This window comes from Siniperca chuatsi, linkage group LG11 (assembly GCF_020085105.1).
Source record: "Siniperca chuatsi isolate FFG_IHB_CAS linkage group LG11, ASM2008510v1, whole genome shotgun sequence".
In the NCBI taxonomy this organism is placed as follows: domain Eukaryota; kingdom Metazoa; phylum Chordata; class Actinopteri; order Centrarchiformes; family Sinipercidae; genus Siniperca; species Siniperca chuatsi.
The window spans coordinates 6,999,483-7,020,167 of NC_058052.1; the positions used below are offsets into that span (position 1 = coordinate 6,999,483).

The 20,685-nt window shown below is 39.7% G+C and overlaps 1 protein-coding gene across 3 annotated transcripts in view; it reads left to right on the top strand.

Moving 5' to 3' along the window:
• Positions 1–1,236: 1,236 nt before the first annotated feature.
• LOC122884726 (gamma-aminobutyric acid receptor subunit pi) overlaps positions 1,237–20,685 on the top strand; it is a 47,780-nt gene continuing 28,331 nt past the window's right edge. The window contains exons 1-2 of one of the 3 annotated variants that reach the window (XM_044215021.1): positions 1,237–1,458; positions 12,770–12,859. In XM_044215021.1, coding sequence (XP_044070956.1) covers positions 12,807–12,859 — 53 coding nt within the window. In that variant the 5' untranslated portion in view covers positions 1,237–1,458; positions 12,770–12,806. Of the gene's footprint in view, positions 1,459–8,503; positions 8,531–12,769; positions 12,860–20,685 lie in introns of those variants that run through there. The other 2 variants (XM_044215016.1, XM_044215017.1) reach the window with 2 other exon arrangements.

Genomic DNA, 20,685 nt, shown 5'->3' on the forward strand with positions numbered 1-20,685 from the left:
TTCGGTGTTTCTATCCTGTTACTCAATTCCTGACCACTGAGATTTATCTTGTGAGCTTTGGTGGGCCCCCAACCACAGGTAGGGTCTTAAGAGCTAGTTGGCTAATACCTGTAAGTGGTAAATGTGCACATTTAAGTGCAATGTTAAGAGATGATTTCTCATTAATATAAGGTATTATCTTAATGTAATAATCAAAAATATATCCTCATGTCTTTTACTTCAGTTTCTTCCTTACCAGTGTTTGTGACAAAGTACCAGATACTTTCTTGCATTTATTAGAACGCAAAATAGAGACTGGCGGACAGACAGAATGGCATGTAACAAAAGTGCTTGGCCAAATTCAAACTAAAGACCCTGACCTTGGTAAGGTCGGGGTCAGCTAGAGGGCAACCTCCCTGGAGGTGGAAGCTAACACAACCATGGTGTGGAACGGATTCACTGCCCTGCTTAAGCATGCTTCAGCTGAATGGCTGTTTGCCAACAAAAGGGGCTTTAACCCTCTCTATAACCACTGTGGCTGTTCCCTGCCCTACCATGCAGTGACTGAGCTGCAACACTTAAGTCACACATGTGAGCGAAGATCCGATCAGCTGCTGCTTGGCTGACCGGCCCTCACTCGCCTTGGGGCGTTTTGGATGGAAGTGTTCGCGGTACACCCACGCTGAGGCGAAGTGGTAAGGCCTATTAGGAAGGTTGTCGAGCTCCATCCATCAGGGGCGAACACCGTGGCACAAGGTCCTCCATCCTGACTTGTAGCCCACGAGCCTGTTTTCCTGAATTTTTAGAGCAACCTATTTTTCTCTCCGTGAAGCCGATTAGAAAGTATAATAGCTTCAAGTGCTGCTGCGAAGCGTTAAACGTGCACTGACAGGATCGTTGTCACTTGATTTCTTCAAAGTACTAGAATGATAACATAGTGCATATATTGTGTGTCAGTATAGATTCCATTATTCCACTATGATCTCTTTGATTTGAAACAGGTGACTCGTTCTTGAGGGATTTAAACAAATATTCACCAAATGCCTCTTTGTCTCATGTGAAGGGGGTGATAAAAAAAAAACAAACAAAAAGTCCTCCATGGTTTTAGTTGTGGTATAAAATATAATTCCCCCCTCGTACTGTAATGGCAGGGTAACGCACAGCAGACATCATCATGACAGATATTCTGGGCATTCATTTTAGGCAGCTTTGGAGACTCCAAATCAGCTGCGAGTCCATGGCGTGCGTCATTGCGCAGCGGCGCGTCCAGCCCATAGTGGTTAATGGGAATCCGCTGACAGAGCACAACCAGTTGTCTGCGTCGCCAGATGTATGCGCGGATCAGCAGGTGCAGTCTTTAACCGGATGGAAGTCTTGGTTACCACCACACCGATCTGAGGGACAGCTCTCACGCTACGGACTCTTATTTCCAGGATGCGCTGACATTTATGACATGCTCGCGGCGCTTGGCAGTTACAGGTAAAGTTCGGGTTTTTACTTCATTACCCTGGCTGATTTTTTTGCTTAAAATGTTGGTGGCACATGTTCGTGTTTGCTGCGGCACAAATTCTGGAGACATTTGTTGTATTTTTGTGCGCTTTTTCTCACCAGCGCGTCTTTGAATAGAGCGTGCCGTCTAAATGCGGGCTGGATACAACAGTCCGCTGACGATTTAAACTTTGAAGTATGAAGTAATCTGTTCTTGAAGTTTGACAATATCCAAATATCTATAAAAATGCTCATGCGTAGTCAACAATTTCAGGCCTCGGTGTTACTTAACAGCCAAACACATGGATTGCCTGTGTGTGTGTCTCTACGCGCCTCGGTGCGTGTGTGGCGTCTCCCTCCTTAATTCTGATGCTTTCATTTATTTCTGCCTGTGCAAACTGCTGGTGCAGCAGTACAGAGATGATGCTCTTTGTTGAAGTGAATGAGGATTAGGAGGTTAACAAGGTTCTGCTTAACCACGCAAGCCATTTAATCATTGATTGTTTTTTTTGTTTTTTTTTCCACGTAGGAACATTTTTTGGAGATTGTGCTCAGTTTGTGATAGGAGAAACATTCAAGTATTCCAACAAGCTCATAAAGCAAACTGCAACCTTTCATTGGGCTCAAAGGATGACAGTCATCAAAGTGGCATGAGGGTGAAGGTCAGGAATTAGATACCATCAGTGTGATGGTAACTGTGTATTTATAGGAAGCGGGTGTTACTGGGAGACATAAATACAGAATTTATCAGGGTTAACCACTACAGCCTGTAGACATTTACAAGCCAGTCTAACCTTGTGTATTAAATAGTTCTTATCAATGGTGAAGTCTACTTTGGCCAATCTTTACCCAGCAGCTCTGCATCAGATAAAAACAGTCAAGCTGTCAAGTCAACAGACAAATGCTCCCGGCATTGCTGTGATTCCACTGTGATAAAAACTCATTAAAATCCCACTAATGCTACATGAAGCCGTAAGATGAGTTTCCCCGAGTCCTCCTCTAATTTCTCAAACCATATTTACCACAATGATAATGCCTGTAATCAGCAGAATAAGCACAGATTGTAAGGCACACTTAATTGGCGCAGCTTTTTGTTCAGTCAGTGAGTATAAACTGCCAGCTGTCTTTCAGATTTAGCCCTCGCGGTGCAGGCCAGCCATCACAAGAAGGCACAGGAAGGGAAAGGGGATGAGATTTACATAAATAGAGTTGTGTAGAGATAATGGAAAGTCTTATCATCAAAACTCCAGAGCTGGAAGTGTATTTTCTTTCCTTCTCAGATGGACAACATGGAAGAATGAAAAAACTGCAGTCTTAAACAACAAATTGAAGTGGCTGTGCCTTATCGGACATGTGACAGCATTGTCTTCATTTTCATTTTTCTCTCTTTGTATTGATTTTGCTTCTTGTACCTGCGTATTGACTGCTTTCTGTGGCCTAGCGAGCTAAATGGGAGCATTGCCCTGTGTCACTGGAATGGGCGGCTGGTGATTCATTTGGAGCACATCTCTTCTGATAGTTGCAGACCATATGACCCCACTTGTTGGTACTTTTTATATTTTTGCACTGAATTCAAAGCAACATTTTAGACTCACCAGGATGGCAGTGCAGTGCAGGTGCATCACGGCAGCAGTTGTGTCACTTTCTGGTTTCTGTCTTATGGGATCTTGCCTTGACTCAGTGGCACAATGTCATGTGTCATCGGTAATATAATCTGATGGCATAAATCCTTCTGGTATTGTCCATTCTCAGGCTGTCACAGTGTCCAGATGTGTCTTCAGATCAACTGGTTTCCCTCAGGCTTTTCTTTTCAAGGATTACATGTGATTACATGTGAAATGTGGCCAAAGCCCAGGGGCGTGGGTTTGATGGACCAGAAGCTCTTAAGCAGTTACATACAGTATGTTTCAGTGGATTGTGAATGAATCCAGTGTATCTTCATTTGTCATTATTTCTTGGAGGAATAGTTTGATATTTTGGTAAATACGCTTATTTACTTTCTTGCAGAGAGTTAGATGAGAGGATTGATACGACTCCCATTTCTGTACACTGAATATGAAGCTACAGCCAGTTAGCTTAGCTTAGCACAATAACTGGGAAACTGGATCTGTCTAAAAGAAACAAAATCCTGGAGGTTTATTTGTTCTGTCAAACATCATCAAATGTTGTCAATCTACCAGTGGAGACTCCAGGATGTTACTGCACCCTGCCAAGAAATAGTCCTGCATATTACCCCCCATAAAACCACAATGTGTAATTTTTACCTTACAGTTCTTGTACGGATTAAACAAATGAGATATAGAGTTTCAAAGTGGGAGGGGCCGCTGGTTCTGGAAAGGTTTTTCTCCATTCTGTATTCCCACTTCAAATTCTCCCTTAAACAACATCCTCAAGGTTACGTAACATAGAGACACAACACAGGATTCTTCTGGATAATGTAACGACCCTGTAGGTTTCCATTATATCAGTGTTCAGTATTTCAACATTGTTTCTGAGAAATCATGTTTCATTTTGGCATGGTGGGCGGCTGGTTGGTAAGAAAACACAGGGCCACAGTTGCAGAATCCGAAAGTGAATTAACTTTAGCTGCAGATTGTTAAAGTTCTCTCAACAGTGAAATCTTTAGCTGCAGCTTGGCACACAGAAGTTTAAGAGAAGAGAGTAGAGAGAGTAGTAATTAACCTTTCTCCCAAAATTTTAATATACGCAGGCTTGTACCTTCAACTTTTTAATCAAAGAATCTGATATTTTCTAACGTAGGTTTAATCTTTTGTCCTGATAATTAAACCCGGAGACTTTCACTGTCCATCCAAGCTGTGGAAGTGCTCCAAATGAAATAGCTTAAAATAGCTTCTCCCACTTTGCAACTCTAGTGTGTCAATTAGTGAGCTTTTTAGGTGTTGGTAGGCGGATATTATTATCTTTGGATAGAGCCAGGCTAGCTGTTTCCACTGTTTCCAGTCTTGGTGCTAAGTTAACCAGCTTCATATTTACCATACAAACATGAGAGTGACGATCTCCTCATCTAACTCTTGGCAAGAAAGCAAATCAGCGTATTTCCCAAAATGTTTGACTATTCCTTTAATTACAATCCCTACAGTTGTCTACTCATCAGTATGACTTCCATTTTTGTGGCTTTTTCATCTCCTCTGATTCCTCCTCATCATCATCCTCACCACTATCATCACTTCTTCAATTGCAAGTCTTCAGATTTCCTCCCCATACAGAATGTTTGAATGGCAACATTGCTAACTCATCCCAGTAATAATGCAGAGCGACAGACACCAGAGATCTGTCTGGGATGATGAGAAGTAGCAATCCCTCAGAGGCTGAAGTGAAGCTTCTAAACCCACACGTGAAACAGGGCAGGAGAGGTCTCCGCCTAGATGAAATCCATAGAGTCCCTATTGTTTCTGTGAGACATTGCCGTGGTGTGTTCGAAAGAGACAGAGCAAGAAAGAAAGTGCGACTGAGAGGGTTTCTGATGGTAGGTGAGCTGAGAAGTACACCGAGTCAAGTCACTGTTATATAATAAGAAATGATGGTTAGGCTGTGGAAAGAACCTTAAAGACCCTACATTGACAACATCACTAAGATCCTTTAATAACAGAGATGAAACTATTCTACCACACAGTGAAATGCTCCATTACTCCATCATTTCCACATCCATCATTCTCACATTAATGATTATTTAAGATCTGTTTTTGCTCCAATGAACTTGTGGAATCTCTAAAGAAATCTAAAAAAAAGGGAACGGGACTGAAGATGAATTTGAAATGAAGAATGCTTTCATATTGTGTGCATATGAAGCATACTGGCTGAAATTCTATCAGACTCATAAACATTGCATTTCTACTTACATTATGGATGGATGTAACAGGGGGCCAGGGCTGTATCCAAGTCTATTTCTTGTTGGCACCCTTTTTCACCATATATTTATTCACCTTTGTTTCATTTTTTATCGACCTGACTGGATAGGTCGGTAATATGTGGAGAATAATTTCTCTGACAACACATTATAAAGTCTGGTGAAAAACTGTTGGATAAAAAAATCAAACTAGAGGAGCTAAAGCTGTCAGGGCAGAGATGGTCTGATGTGTTCCTGTGTTCATAAATCGTTGATGCTGGTAGAAGAGACAAAATAATAATGCTCAAAATATTTCCAAAGCAATCATGGTCGCACTTTATTTCACAGTACACTAATAAGACGTAATGAGCCGTACTTTGTATCAAATTAGACCAAAACTAGAAATAATATGTTCTTCATTAGACAGTAAACGAACACAGTTATACCCTAATTAGACACCATACACCTAAATTATGCTGTAATTAGAAACCGCATATAATGCCATATTAGACCAAAAATATGCTATACTTAACACTTTTATACTAAAATATACTCTAATTAGAAACCAAATAGGAGATCATAATACACAACTAGACACCATTTTACAAGATCATAGTCTAATTAAATCAAATACAATACCATATATCATAATACCAGATCCAAAATGTGCTACAGTTAGATGCTATTCTACCTTTACTAGCAAATTATGCTATAATAAACATCACATTTAATGCTGCCAACATGGGCCTATGATAGCTTAATTAGACAACACAGGCTGTAATTAGACGAATTCAATGCCATATTATATCGAACATAGCCTTTATAATAGTCACACACCTATTAATAGTTCGGGGAGGGGAGTGGGTAGAGCGGAGTTCGGTTGTACTGTCTGTATGAATGTATTTATTTATTATAGATGATATTTATTGGTATTTATTAGGTTTATATTTGGGTGTGTAAACTCCCCTTACCCACTTCCCGCTTGTTGTTACGCTCTTGGAACTAATAGTGTGTGAGCCCTCGGGGAATATTTCTGTCCGAATACCCTGGGAGAAGGGGAACATGGTCCTGTCTAGATGGTAACCCTGGGTTTGTGGAAACTCTCGCGAGATTTAGGTTTAGGTAACAAAACTACTAGGTTAGGTTTAGGCAAGAAAACTACTTGGTTAGGTTTAGGAACGCACACCATGAGGAAACAACACGTACAAATCTCAAAAATGTTTTGATAGAGTCATAAATCAATGCACATTATTTGCTCATTCACAGGCGAATGACGAGGTGAAACAGCCCTGTTTACGGCACAGTTCTGTTGTGTCGCATATAAGCCTAAGAAAGTCTAATAAGATCTAACAGTGGGAAATAAAGATGGATTTCACTTTAGTTCACGGTAAAGTTCTGTTGTAATATGTTGCATATTAGCCTCTTAGAAAGTCTAATAAGAACAGTGAGAACTAAAGATACAATGTCCTGGCAGCTTCCATAGTGTTACTGGGGTTAGATAGTGACATAGTATTAAATGGTCTGATGTCTTAACTGGTGTGGGAATAGAGCGTCCGTCGAGGAAGCATGTATTACTATGCATTAACATTATGCTACAAACACCACGGGACTCCGGAGAATATCCAGGCTAGGAGGGACGTGTGAAGAAGCGACCAGATGTGACCCGATGTGGTTTGACTTTAGTTTACGGTACAGTTTTCTTCTAATGAGCAACAAATGGCCCTGTAAGAAAGTGAAACCGTGTTAAATAAAGGCCAAATAAATGGATTGTCCTCCGAGCTCTCTGTGTTTTGTCTGACTATTATAAAGGCTATGTCTGATATAATATGACATGAAATTCATCTAATTACAGCCTGTGTTGTCTAATTAAGCTATCATAGGCCCATGTTGGCAGCATAAGGGTAGAGCAGCATCTAAATGTAGCACATTTTGGATCTGGTATTATGATATAGTATTGTATTTGATTTAATTAGACTATGATCTTGTAAAATGCTGTCTAATTGTGTATTATGACCTCAGCATAATTTAGGTGTATGGTCCAATTAGGGTATAACTGTGTTTGTTTACTGTCTAATAAAGTACATATTATTTCTAGTTTTGGTCTAATTTGATACAAAGTACAGCTTTTTAAGTCTTATTAGTGTACTGTAAAATAAAGCGCGACCGCAATCACATGCGTATGATCAGAGATGGCCCCGACTGATAAAACCTGCATGCAAACCATAAACTGGTGAAGCTTGTACAACTAGCTAATGATGATCACTTGACCACCTTATGGTATCTTTACATGAGGAGTATAAATGGTAATTGCCTGTTAAGTAGCTAGATCAAGGTGCCCAACCAGCAGGATATAACCATTAAATACCACTTTAGACCATAAAAAGCCCTGCAACATTTATAAGCTGGTTCAGCTAAATTTGAGAGATAGAGCCTATCAAGTGGAGATTTGCAGAGATGCACTGATCCAGTGTCATTATAAAAAGTGTTTTTGTTATCACTTGCATTTATAATCATAATGACTCAGTTTTTAGTACCACAGCAATCTCTCTATATGTTATCTTACAAAACAATATCAGTGAGGTATACAGATGTTAAATTTAGGAAAAAAGAGAGCATTGGTATCAGAGTGGTACTCAGTATTGGCTGATACCCGGAGTTGAGGTATCAAAATCAGTATTGGAAGAGAAAAAGTAGATTTTGTGGAAAAATATGTAGCCAGGAACTAGGCTCAACATTATATCCTAATTAGTACCTATAGTGCATATTTACTTTCCACCATTTTATTAGATGCCTCAATTCTATTTTTAAGTGGAAAATGTATACACTTTATAGTGTAAAATAACATTGTGTCCATAGCATGTACACTACTTTTGCTAAAAGTAGTGTACATGCAATGGTTTGCTTCTGATAGATGTGTAAATAAGCCTTTTTCACAGCAAAAAATTCACAGCAAGAAAAGCGCCAGTGTACCTAATAACATTAATGGTGTCCCTGTAAGCTATGCAAGTGAGCCAGCTTCCACAACAGCACGGCCCTTCTGGAATGGAATGCAGCCATCATTCATGTAATGAAATACACGTGCTTTTCCAGCTATAACATGTCAAAATGTCTGCTGTGAAAAAGGCCTGTTACAGCTAGGGAAAACTAGCTAATAGGAAATGAGGGACCAGGGAAGACATTTTGGACATAGCCATGATTTGGGTGTTGGCCTATTCTGTGAGTCTCTGAAAAAGTTGTTTTAGCATCGTTAGCTAGCTGACTAGCTAGGAAGCCCATTTAACTTTGAAAAGAAACATTTTGGCTAATAAATGCAGCTTTGTTGTAACATGTGGCGTGCTAACATATCATTACTAGCATTTAGCTTATACAAGATATGTTGGCATATGAATGCATTGTTTATGTACATTTATTTGCTATTGTTAAGAGGGCAGTGATGGTTAGCTAACCAGACACCATATTTATACCAGATAATGATTTTCTTTTTCATGTTGTAGTCATTTTCGTGCCCGCTGGTTACACTTCCAAAATGATCCATGCAGGAACAGCTTTTTTGTTGTATATTTCAAGGCTTTGAAAATCACTGCCATCATTCAGTAAATTGGCTATGACACAGAGAAATGAGAATAACTGGGGGAAGGGGTGAATTTTGGTATGGACTAGCAGCTTGGAGGCCACAATGTTTGACATGCTATTGATGTGACTCATAAAGTAGGCCTAGAATCAGTAACTTGAAGAGCAATAAAGGAGAGAAAACTCAGTTCTGACTCAGACTCAGTTCTGCCTGACATATCTTTTTATATTTGCTGCTGCCCTTTTCAAGTCAGCTTAAAATCAAATGACCAACAGTTAGAGCTGAAGCTAAAAGACAGGCTTCACTTTGGAGGGCTGTTTCCCATCCTCCCACGAAGGAGTGTCCTTCATCAGGATGGTCACTGAGCTCGGACTGATGCCAGGACAGATTGAACAGACTAGCATGGGCTGATGTGTGAGATATCTGTGCAATAGCTGGAGCTCTGGCTAACCTCGGGCACCGATAAATCATGGTCTCATCTCGTAAAATAACAAGTAAGCAAATATTTGGTATTTTGAATATTAGGGTTAAAACAGTGGTAGTCAACAGCCAGCTCTCTATGTGCACAGTTTTGTATCTGTTAAAAATGTGTTTTGGTCCACGGTTAAATAAGGCCACGAAGGCTTGTCTGAAAGCTGTGTGTAATTTATTTACTTCTGCCAAAAGATCAAAAAGTTATCCACAGACAGTGACAGATGAATCCAATTTCACCTGATAGTGAGAAAATAAAAAAATAAATTATGATGTAGTTTTCTCATTTACTGTCTGACCCATCAGATTCATTCACTGAGCAACTAGGGCATATACAGACAATGACGCAAACAATCTTATGTCCAATCATTTTTATGATGGTAATCACAAACTTGTGCTGCAAGAGGAGTTTTGACATGAATTCAGCCAGTTATACACAGAGTTCAGAACTATAGCAGTAATCATTTAAAAGAATTATTAAATAATTCATGAATGTAAGTTTGTATGATTAAAGAGATAGTAAATGCATTATCCTTGAAGCACTGGCCTGTCTATTGTTAACTGGTTACAAGTCTGTTGCATGGAGTTTTCTTTTCTTGCACTGGAGTAAAAACTAATTTGGATTAATATGTGATGGGTGGTGCTGCCATCTATGCACCGGAACATGCAAATGATCTTTTTGCAGGATGCTTTCCACTCCAAAAAGCACTGCTGTAGTAGCAGATTGAACAATTCCACATTGCCGGTATCTCTTTACACCCAGAATATGCAATTTTCTTCTTTATACTAGGAATCTTTTACCCTATCAAAGCTATAAAATATATAGAGATATCAGATGCAGCCAAGCATTTGCACTGAATGATCAGTTTAAAGGTGGGGTATGCGATTCTGGAGCAATCCACTACCATGACAAATACCATGCTATAGAGCGAACAGCGACACAGCAAGTAATATAACTAATGTTAGCTAGGTTGTGGGTTAGCAAACTATCGCTACAGTTGCTGCTGCAGCCAGAGAGGACGAGACGGTTTCCCAGAGCCAGCACAGCAGCTCCAGACAGCGATACTCACAACTCTCCTGCTACTATAGCAAATATCACAACAACAGCATATCTCGGCAAACTAGAAAGTAAGCTGAATGTCCGCGAGCAAGTCATTTAACATTACCTGATACACAAATCATGGCTGGAATGGTTGCAATAGTGTTTATTTCCCATTTACAGAGCCAAGGCTGTGTGCATACACTGGAGTTTTTTATCAGTGCACACACAGAACGGACAGCAAGTGTACCGTGAGGAGATATTCGCTGAATCTGACAAAAAGACGTGTGCCGGATTAGAATCGCATACCCCACCTTTAAGTCAAACAGGTTTTAAAAGGGTATTCCCCTGAATAGTTCTCTATGTAACTGTAATGTGCTGTAATGTGAGTGAGCGTCATTCAGTCCTTTTAATTCATAACCAGGCTGCATGTATACATAATCATTTATAATGGCATTCCTCTGTAGGGGTCCAAGCATAAAGTGCTGGGAAAGATGAACAGAATTTCTAATATATGTAATTGAAGTATTTAATATAGAAAAATAGAAAGATTGTATTTTTGTTCTTTAATGCTGAAAATACAGTACATTCCGACTAATTCCCCTAACTCTGCTGCTCAATGAGTGCGTTTGAGTTGCAGCTCAATTTATACTGTCTCCAGTGCATCAGTCCAAAAGTAACACTTGTAACATTCTCCATTAAGCTTAAATCACTCTCAAGTGGTGCATTCTGGGTTGCAAATAGAGCACACTCATTAGCTCAGTCTTCTGTGACTGACAGTTTGGCAAGGAGTGGAAATATGATGATTGACCTTTTTTCTTATTAATGTACAGTAGTGCAAAAATATTTGTTTAGCAGCAGCTGTAAATTTAAAAGGAGTTTAAATGATTTATATGTTTGTAATGTCCCTTTTTACTCATTTAGCTCACTTTACCGGATTACCACATACAGCATGTACAGTTGAGCTGTTTCCTCACATGCGCAATATACATGGATTTTTTTTTTATGTTAAGCTCTCACAGGGGAAAAATAAAGTCAAGTTAAAGTCATTGCGCACTAATGCTAAAGAAAGTTAAGGGACGCCCAATGTCACTTGTGATTGTAGGATGCATTATTACAGCATTATTCAAAGAATATACACAAAAAGAAGGAAAGTTTCAATGAAAAAACGTACACTGAATTTAGAATGTGTGCATTATTTACATTAACTGAGTTGCTCATGAGTCAAAATGCGTGGCTGTTGAATGAGCTCACCAGCAGTGAGTGAAACATTCCTGCACTTCTGTCAGGAACACGTATGTCATGTATTGCAGTCTGACTTTGACAGTGACAAAGTAGGCAGCAAAGACAAAAACAGAAAGTGGGCCGTACTGTAACTTTGCCATGCTTTCTCCAGTTAAGATAAAAATTGCTCAGTATGTAGGTAAGTCCTAATTGGAGCTGTGTGCAATGTGTTTTGGTTGATGTGTGCTTGCTTGGCTACCAAAACTGTAGCTCGTGCAGAGATGTAGCCCTGAGAATTAATGGCAACATTGTCAGGAAATCTGTCCAAAGCAGGTTAGACTACTTAGACTACCATGAGTACATAAAGACATTATAGGCAACTATAATAACCCTAGCAGTGATAATGCCATGTCTTACCTGCAATAGAACCACCATGTATTATGTAACCAAAGCTGTAGCCAAAGTGATAACATTACCAACAGGTCTTACTGTATTTCAAGCCTACACCACTGTAAAGTCACTTTTAACACCACAGAAGGTCGCTTTCAACTTTACATTAAATATTTCCTTAGCCCAGCTTGCTGTCCACATTAGTCGGGTCTCTGTGGTTAAGTCATTCTGGTCTCTGAAGGTTTTCTGTCTGCTTTCATCTTAAAAGATGCACGAGGGAGGGAGAGAGAGAGAGAGAGAGAGAGAGAGAGAGAGTGCAGGGGGATATAGGAAACAAGATGACTCTCTTTGAAGGAAATTGCAATATGCTTATTACTTTTCTTTTCTCCAAGTCTGGAGCTTACAGTGCAGTACAGACTTGGAGTTGGGGTGAAGTCATTAACAAGAGGTCATTGTGCTGTTGAGTGAACTCTATCAGGTAATAGGTAATAGGTCTATATATATATCTCAGTAAAATATATATTTGTGGAACTTTAGACTGTAAAGATTGAAAATAGGAAAGGGGGCACAGACCTTCTGTAATCTGTGCCAGCTGATTCAGTTTGTAAACTGCTCCTGAAAAAAGAAGATGTAGGAGTCACAAGTGCTATCTTGCAATCTGGGTTTCAAAAGGAACAAAATCCATATTTTTTGAATCTACTATCATCACTTGCATCCTTCTAAATTGTATGTTATCGTCCTTTGTGTGCTTTTGTTCCAGATAAACTCCACCTGGCGTCTCCACTCCTTCGGCAGCTATGGCTTTCTGTGTATCTGGAGGGACCGTGTTCACCATCCTCCTCATTAGCAGGTAAGACTGCTTACAGAAGGAGAAATACACCTGCTGGGATCTGCAGCCACAGAGCTATCTTAACAGGCAGGAAGCATAATCAAGTCATGTCAGATTCAAATTTGTAACAACCCAGATGCTTTGTTTGTGAGGAGATAGAGAGGTACTCAGTTGTATCTTTTTTCTTTTTCTCGTCAACCATCAATACTCAATAACAACTCTCCGTGCATCAGACAAGAAGCATTGAAATTCCATTGCCACGTTCATGACGCTGCTGGGCAGAACCAATGAGGCAGGATCCAGCATCACATGTATCAGCCATTGCATACAATTGGTGTTATAATCGCTGCCGAGGTCATACTGAGAGAATGATGGGATGTTTTGGTGCACATTTGTCTGTTACTGTGAAGAGAAGCCTCCTCTCCTCTTCTTGTAGTTTATTTTCAAAGCACAGAATGCACTTTGCACATTTTAGATAAGGCAAACCTTCTGGGTCTCGCTGAATCCTGCTTTAAGATATTCTCTGTATAGTGCAGCACTTCTTTGCACAATCAGCTCTGGGATTAATGTGCTATAGCAGGTTACCTCTACACTAGTATGTTGCCAAATGCATCTGCTTTTAATGTAAACACCATATGCCAGACTCTGACTGCTCAAACATGAAATGAATTCATTTCATGACTGTGAGCTTTCAAAGACCCCATGCCGATTACTTTTGCATTGAGTGAATCGTCCATGTGTACTGATACTGTAGTCACTGCACTTTGGACATCAAAACACTGATACATGTCAGTCAAGGCTGAGAAAGCCTTAAGAATATGCATTTGTACAAGTAATCCTTTTTCTTTATTAATTAGTGAAAGAAATATGCTATTTTATTGTGAAAATATAGCTTTAAAATGTTATTGTAGTTGCCAATATTTGCACCTTTTATTAAAGGTATACTGAGTAGCATTCATTTTTATTGAAATGAGGTGGTTGGTGGTTTTTATAACAAATTATTGTTAACTCAGCTGCCACTCTTACTGCCATTTTAAAGAATCATGCCCTCACAAGTATGCTCACATGCTGCAGATTCAATACCCACTTCCAAAAACTTGATACCCACAAAAGGTCCTACACTTATAAAAGGTCTTCATGGGTCCACTCGGTTCCTAAGAACTGAAAGCCTGATCATGAGTCTGGCCAGGTACAAAATATATATTCAGTCTAATTGGTAGGCTCTCGTTGTATAGCAGCGGGTCTCGGCTCTGTGTGTCAATTTGACTAATACCAATTCAAGTGGACTTGCTATCAGCATTTATGACATTGTACATTATAGTCTTTGCTGGATAAAAATATGTTTTTCGATGTGAGCTGTGGTTGATGTGACCTGAAGTTCGAGGGATAAGACATGTATTACTGCTCTTTTTGACCTCGGCTGCTCATTAATTGCTGTAGCATCATGCTGCTGCCAATGTTCTCTTTCTATTTCGGGTCTGTTTGGGTAATTCTGGATTGGGTCTAATTATCCTTGGGTCTATTAAGACTGGGTCTGAGTGTCCTCAGTTCCCCTTTTGGCTTGGATCTCTTTTTTGTTTGCCATGCTAGTGGCATGGCTCTAGGGATGGCAATGTCAGATTGGTCGGTCCACCACTTTGGTCCAAACTGAAAAAACTGAAAAACTATTATTGCCATGAAATTGGGTACAGACAGTTTTGGCCCCCAGAGGATGAATTGTAATAACACTGATCCCCCTGCCCTTTCTTCTAGCGCCCTCATCTGTTCAAACTGTCCATTTTTCACGCTTAGTTCATGACTAACCACTTTCAAAACATGACATGATATTCTCATCAGCCTCAGCTGTACTTTGTGTTTAGTGCTAATAAGCAAATGTTAGCATGCTAACATGCTAAACTAAGATGGTGAACATATGTGCTGTGTCTCAATTTGCGTTCTTCCGTACTCTTGCTATTTTGAGTGCATAAGTGCGTTCGCACTGACAATTATGGCAAAATGCAGTGCACTATGAGTACCCGGATGGTGTACTTATAATGGTCAAAAAAATTGATCAATCAATCCATCTTGGCAACGTAGTGGAAGGGGAGAGACCATCAAACTTGTGAAAATGACGGACGAGGAAGCTGCAGAGGTTGCTGTTGCGCCAGTGAACACTGCACTATACAAATGTAAGTTATACATGTGTTTTTTCCCCCCACTAAGTACCACTAAACTGTTGTCGGATAGAAGCCATCACTATGTTTATTGGGTTAAATTAGCAGTCTGTGATGATTTGGTACCGCGAACGGCTGCAATTCGGCATTAAAAAGAAGAAAAAGAAGAAGAGGTCAAATGTTGTGATCGTCATTTCCGGTAAGTGTACAACAGCCATGTTCGATTTGAGACAACACTACCCTGTCGAAATTCATGCACTATGCAAGTAAGAACATAGTGTACACAATGTACTACATGGAAGCGTACTAACGGAAGTATCCGAATTGAGACACAGCAATGGTAAAAATTATACCAGAGATGGTTTAGAAAGGAGACGGTTCACTTAAGAACCATTTCCTGTATCTGTGTCATATGGTTTTGGCCACTGCCCCGCCCCTTTAGGAGACTAGTGGCAGGTCCTGAGACTATTCACTCCAATGGGAGAAGTGAACGTAAGCACAGCTTCTGATCGATTTTTTCGCCTCAGTCACCAAAGTAAATATCGGACCCATATTTCACAAGCCACATATCTTCCGAACATTCGGACACTAAAATGGCATTTTTCAGACAAATCAGGAGAAAATGTACTTTGATCGAGACCTGTCTCTGTCTCAGCAACACACTCTCATTAGATCTGGCAACATCTCTTCTCTAACCTTCGGTCTGGTTTCACTGCAGTGCTGTCGATGTTGCTTTCCAACCGGATAAACAGAAATTTAAAAAGGGACTTATACGTGAAACCATGAATTAAAAGTTAAAACTGAAATAAAACTTGTATTTCTTTACTTACTAATACTATTATTGTTATTATTATTTAACTAGGGAGAGGCGACCACGCCCACTTAGGAGACAGGAAGTGTATACCGTTTCATACCATTGGCGTTGCCTGTAATGTGTTATCTCCTGTTAAAGAGTATCTTTGATTATACATCAACATGCTAGCATTGTCATTGTGAGCATGTTAGCGTGCTGATGTTAGCATTTAGCTCAAAGCACCACTGTGTGTAAGTGCAGCCTCACAGAGTTGCTAGCATGGCTCTTGAAAATTCATTTATGCAAGTAGGGTTTGGGTAGGTTTCCTTTACGTCCATTTAGACCCATGAAAACTATTATATTCAGTATTCATTAAGTAATATACAATATACAGTAATAATATGTAGTAATGTTAATAAGAAATACAGGCAGAAGGCAGTCTCCGCAGACAAACACTTCGTGCAAACCTTTGCGGTTGAAACACACAACAAAAAGCAATTCCAAGAGTCAGCCATCATTGACTCCTATTTGAAATAGAAAGATCGCCTAGCGATGGTCAGCTTCTTTGACGTGTGTTCCTGCTTGCAACTGGGAACTAGAACAATGTAATTTTTTTCTGTGTTTCAGTGCAGAGATATGCAGGCCAACATAAAAAGGGTTTGTTTTTGAAAATTCAAGTTAAATGTAGTGATGAGTGACTGCTTTGTTGTTTGCTGCATTTCATCATCAAATGTAAGACAGACTTTGACTCAGACTACCATTTGTCCATAAATTATACTTTTTAAAAACTTTTAGGATAGTTTATGCTACTGTATGGAGAAAGATCCTGCTCAGTATGCCCTCTAATGTTGTTTTCAATTCCATCTCTCCTTTTTGCATATTTAGACAGACCTATACAATACTGCTACAAATACATCAATATATTGACGAATCAAAATATTGGCTTTTTTGTTTTTAATCTGGTCTGTTTCATAGTGCTCAATAGAAATAAAATAATCCTGTGTTATGTAATGATGGGAATTCAGTGATTGCAAATGATAAACAACTCAATATGTAATTGTTATGACCTCCATGACACTGTGTGTGTGAAGACCCTGGAAAGGTGATTTACCATGGCCTGCGGCTCATCAGCAAACCCTGTCAGCATGAGCCCTTGCCCTGTCCCTGTTGCCCTGCCAGTGGAATACAAATGTATTACAACCATTTTCACCAACATGCATGGCCACATTATTGACCCAACAGCTTTATAACGGGCACCTATGACCTTGACAATGCTGAAACTGCCAGGACCCTCACCTTACAGTACCTCGTTACAGGTCACAAGCATTTTAAGCTCATAATGGGTCATGAAAGTACCACATTCATCTATCAGAAAAGGCTCACAGAGACATGAATGGCCTGCTTGAACTCTGTGGAAAGATTGATGTCTTGCTTCATGTTGAGGATACAGTACACCACCAATGTAGCTGAATTCCATAATGACATGTTGGCAAATGCTTGAGTGTCAATCCAGCCTCAGAAAAATTCCTCCTCTGATGTTCCTGCGGATCTCAGTGAAAACCCTGGCAGCATCAGAGCATTGATTTTTCTCCCCAAGTCAAAAGAACAAAGCAAGAAATTCAAGAGGAGAGGCTGAGGATCACAGCTGAGCTTGTTATTTAAAATGTTTTTTTTAAGCAGTTGCTCTAAAGAAACCCCTGAATCTTTGTCATCTGAGGCATCTAAAGTATTTTCCTGATTGTTGACTAAAAATAGTAATGGTGCAGACCACACATACACGTATGGATTGCTCTAATTTTAACTGAGATGATCACATTGATGTCTTTTGAAAGTCAGAAACTACAAAAAGGTGATGAAAAGCTACTGGAGGAAGCATCAGAAATTAGAGATACAGTAAATCAGCAAAATGATGAAAATTTTCTATAAAAACAAAAAACGAAACAATAAATGTGACTAATATCTAATTTACCATTTGCTAAACCTACGGTCACTACGCCTGTTAAGCTTTTTTTCCCGGTTAAGTTCTTGCCTCGTACGCAGATCTACCACTCGAAATTCTTTGTTAATTTTTAAACAAAAAGCAGTTTGATTTAACAAAAGCAGGTTGCTCATTACATGCTGGCGACCATCGATTTTGTCGGCTAAAACGACAGCTGTCACTGGTAGATTTCATCAGCAGTAGCTAGCTATTCAAGCTGACCTTAGCTCCATGAGTTGGGAAAATGCTGTCTCTGGCTGACTTGTATTAAAACAAGGACCTTGAAAAAGGTTCTTAAATAAGCATTTGATGGCTGCATACATGATGTGATACTAAAAGACTGAAACTAAAGATGCACCTCAGAGGCAAAAAGTCATCATCCTCACCAGCTGTTCGTGTTTTCAAACGGTATGTTTTCACATTTAACATTACAAGAGAAAAGGCTATTGGAATGAAGACTAACCGATGCAATGGCAAACCGAACACTATTTCAGGTAACTAGAGTGGCTGGAGTATAGACTTTCCCAAATTCAATAAAGAGCAGGACAGAGACGCTAACGTTACACTCTAATAGCATCCAGGACCATCTGCCACAAAGTGGGGAAAATACTATACACAATGGATGTGCTAGTAATGAACAGGGCTTTTTTAATGTAACCTGTAACCCCACAAACTAATGTAGTTCACAAATAAGGTGCTCCTTGGCCTCGGAAGTGACGCACATTTCCTCCTGTAGTTAGGTAGTAAGCTAGTTAGCTGGACAATGCCATGTTTAAGGCATTAGAGCAAACAAACACACTGTTGCCTTACCTTTTGCTCTTGTGTTTCTGGTTGTGGAAAGGCTAAAAACAGACACCGCCCTCCAAACTCTTCAAATGCTAAGTATCACTCTTACTTGTGCGTAATGCACACAGCTTCCCCATGTGGACAAATCCAAAGCTTGACATGGTTGCCATGGCCCAAGGCGGAATTTTTAATTGGGGTTCTTTGTCATGGCTTTGGGCTTTTGTCCTGTTATTTCCTGTTTTATTCTGCAATACTTTTCCTCCCTCTCGTGTCTGGTATTTTTGCTTCCTGTCTTTGACTTCTTGGATTGTTTTTACCTGTGTCTTGATCAGTTTCACCTGTGTCTCGTTGTCTCCCTAGCCTAAGTTTATTTAAGTCTGTGTCCTTCTCTTGTTCAGATGTCAGTTTGTACTGTTATGTTTAGTTCAGGAGGTGGACCCAAAAGTAGACAAGACAATCAAGGACTGGTTAAATAAACAAAATATGACTTTTATTACTTACTGAGGAGAAAACACAAAACAACTAAGGGTGGCTGAGAAGTCCAGGTCAAACATCCAACAAAGAATAATCCCAACGAAAGTATTCCAACAAAATCCACAAAGAATCCACGAAGCAACAGGGTAACAGCAACAGACGCAGGACTGAGGAACAGGGTACAATGACAAACTGACAACAAAGGAAGGACACAGACTTAAAGAGACTTAGTAAACTGCACTGTAACATTCCACTGAAAAGTTGTGTCCTGCTGGCGTCCCAGTGCTTGCACGTGTTTGTGTTGTTGCAGAGTGGACTTTCGTTTAAGTTCCACCGACCGCAAAACAACTCTCCCCTTAAAGGCAAAGCGGTGCAGACCAGAAGTACTCGACATGCTGGCCAAACACCCGTCACACAGCGAGGTGGAAGCCAATGACGTGGCAGATATTTTGGAGTGGCATCTGGGGTGGCCAATCAGATTGTAGAAGGCCACTGGCCACCCATTTAAAACTGCGCATGGCCATGGCTAGTTATGGTTTCTAAGCTATGATTAAACAATCACTGTTTGGGGGAGGGGTTTAGCCTAGTTAGTATCACCCACGATAAAGTAAAAAAAAATTCTAAAGAAAGTATTCCATATATAGCCTTTCTTTAATTTTAATCTCTGATTAACTGAATTGCTTTGTTAAAACAGCCATTTATGATTTAACCAACCATAACTGCGTTTCTCTGCAAGTCATGTAGCAACCCACATTTACAAACCCAGGCTGCTGCATCAAAGCCGTCAGGCTTGATTTCTCATTTTATCTCTCAAGAGGCTAAATAATATAAATTAACAACATAATACTGCATGTAGGAAAAAAGGGTTTCACAGCACTGGTTACAGAAGGCATGGATACAATTTTACTGAAGCTATTGCAGGCAGATTAAAGGCTTACACTATGCTTTTCTTGCTTTTACTGGAGAGACATGACTCCTGTGTAGAAATCCATTACATATCATCTTTTTTATTGATTGTCACCGGAGAGATTAGTGTACACATATGCTCAGAATATTACATGACTGAATTGTCTCAAACCTGTCACCACAAAAGGCAACATTTCAGAGGTACACGAGGGGAAATAATTGGTCTGAGAGAGTATTGTACTGTGTGGTTTGTTTTTTCTATGTTGTAGAGGAAATACATTTTGTAAATACATTTTTAGTGTCAATAATAATTTTAATAGATTAATTTTTTTGTGTCACATCAAAATGACTATCCTGCCTGTGAGGAGTGGATTAAATAGAAATTTTGGTTTTGGGGAAATATATTATTTTCACTATTAATTCAGAATCAGACAATGTATCTGGGATGGTATGTTGAATTGTGAGCTTTCCTGGAAATAAGTAACTGAGATTAAACTCTAACAAGAGCTTTGGCACATTGATTTGGAAGAGTGATCCTCAATTTTACTGCTTCTGACAAGTTAATGCTTGAGGCTGCTCACTGATGTCACTTGTCAAGGGTTACCAAAATATAACACCACTGATGTTTCAGAGCTGTTGCCACGGCCCGGCTCAGCCGAAGAACTTCCTGTTTAAAGCTTGAGGATTTTGTTTTTCAGTTTCGTTACTGAAAAACGTTGAAACTAGACTGCATTGTTAAATGGTCAGATATTACACA